The sequence below is a fragment of the Trypanosoma grayi genome (assembly GCF_000691245.1).
Source record: "Trypanosoma grayi strain ANR4 Tgr_4_V1, whole genome shotgun sequence".
In the NCBI taxonomy this organism is placed as follows: Eukaryota; Euglenozoa; class Kinetoplastea; order Trypanosomatida; family Trypanosomatidae; genus Trypanosoma; species Trypanosoma grayi.
In genome coordinates, this window is record NW_008825623.1 from 29,856 (window position 1) to 32,003 (window position 2,148).

At 49.6% G+C, this 2,148-nt stretch overlaps 1 protein-coding gene across 1 annotated transcript; it reads right to left on the reverse strand.

The window, feature by feature from the left end:
- Positions 1-29: 29 nt before the first annotated feature.
- Positions 30-2,114, reverse strand: DQ04_00041150 (hypothetical protein; the record flags this gene model as incomplete). The annotated part of the gene is made up of 1 exon (XM_009307944.1): positions 30-2,114. One exon carries the CDS (start codon positions 2,112-2,114, stop codon positions 30-32), a length of 2,085 nt encoding a protein of 694 aa, XP_009306219.1.
- Positions 2,115-2,148: the final 34 nt, after the last annotated feature.

Here is a 2,148-nt window from a genome sequence, read left to right on the forward strand (position 1 = left end):
TTTTGCTTTCCTTGTTTATCAGCGGCTCCTCATAGATAGAGAGGATCCTTGCGCAGGAACAACAGAAAGAAAACCGCCGCGTACCATTGCACAAACTCCTCAACTCCAACCTCCAGGTAGTGGTCATCGAATTCCATGAGCGTCATGGAGAAGACAACATATACTATTTGTGGCATGAGAATGCCAATGGTGTACGGCAGACACATTCCGCGGTAGCGCAGGTAAAGGGACGTCTTGTCAATGAATACTCTAGCTTTCCCCTGCGCCATTCCAGTTGAGGCAGCGCGACCAATTGTCGCCGTGAGTGCCGTGAGTTGGAAAATGTTCAGCATACTGCCCAGCACCTCCAACGCATGCATGGTCATGCCAATAGAAATACAGCGGAGATTCACGTGCCCAACATCGTTCAACACGGTTAATGTCTTCACTGTGGTGCTTCCCTCACAAGTACTACTGAGCACGTAGATAGAAAATGCAGTTATGGAGGCTAACGAGGCAGACACAATCTTCGCTGTTGGTGGCTTTACATACGCGCACCCCCATCCCACACAGACGAACTGCTGCATTGTAAAAAATGCAGAGNACACAATCTTCGCTGTTGGTGGCTTTACATACGCGCACCCCCATCCCACACAGACGAACTGCTGCATTGTAAAAAATGCAGAGCGGGTACACACCGTCAACACAATAACAAGGATATCAATACTGCTATTCCGTATTGCCATCGCTGACTCACCAGCCAGCTTATACTGTGTCAGACGCAGTACACACAGAACCACTTTGATGAGAATGCAGGCCAATAGAACCCATTGCAATGTAGGGTAGAGAAGCAATAGTTGTTGGCCACAAAACCGCCTTACTGTTCGAAATAAATTGCCACAAAAGCATGACGTTTGCTTTCCAACCATTTTACTGCTTTCTTCGCTTTCGTCTCCATCCCACAGACCATCAAACCGAGATCGCCTTGGTTGATTGTTTTCAAGTTTCTCAGTGTTTACAGGCTTTTCATCTGTACCACTATTTGATGTAGCATTACTACCTCCGCCTCTGGGGTCGGTAACTCTAATGCCACCCTCGTCACTAGAGCGTGGTTGGTTTCTCTCAGGCTGTGGCACGAAAGAATGCCCACATGGAAGTACAAGAAGCAAAATGATCCCAAACACCATGATGTAGGCAATAAGGAAGAACAGATACACTGACTCCACCGATATGTAGTCAGCGCTTCCTTTCCCACCAACATTCGACAGATGCAACGCGACCCCCAATGACAAGGGAATATGGCTGCACTGCGCGATCACGACAACGAGATGCGTTTGGTGTTGACCGCCCCAAACGATACCAGGGAAACGTCTTCGGCCACCTGTATCCAGATACACTGAGTAGAGCGCAGGAACCCTACATATTTTCAGCGCTTCCTGAGCAGAAAGGTCCTCTGGAGTTTCACTGTACGAATCATGCTTTCGTATATCAGCGCCTATCAAAGCGTTCTGACCGGTGCGCGCGTCTTGCATCATTCTCCGCCAATCACGAAGGCTAAATACCTTCAAGATAACTCTCGCATCCAGCGCCATAAAATCCGCGTCTATGACCGAGGACAGATTTGTGTTATACTCTGGTGATATGCTGTTGCTGCAGTTCCCCGACAGCTTCATTGCTGCGTAGAGATTGTTCAGGCGCGGTTGCCACTTCATGAAGTATGTAGCGTAGTAAGAAGAATTGTCCTTCTCCAAAAGTGACACGAAGTTCTCAATGTATTCCCTGTATCCATTCACGTCAAAGACCAGCGACAATATATCAAGCTGGATGTTCCCATTGGGCTCCATTGAGAAGGGGCGATCATCATCGTTCAGTAAGAACCAGTACTTCTGGAGACCGCCTGGCGGTGGGGCCTTCTCTGGGCTTGGAGGAGGTGAGAGCTCAAACGACAGAAGCTTTTCCCTTGATGGTGCCGCTGTCACGGAGAGAACAAGCAGCACGCTCACCGCCACGTGGAGCACAACCCGCGACGACGAGCACGATGACCCTCTCGCTCCACCACCGCTACCATACCGCCACCGCTGCCAATCCGCCGCGTTTTGTGGGCCACCGTGAGCAAACAGAGCCACAGCCAACATCCTTCGCGCAAGCCACGAAAGAAAAAAAAAAAAA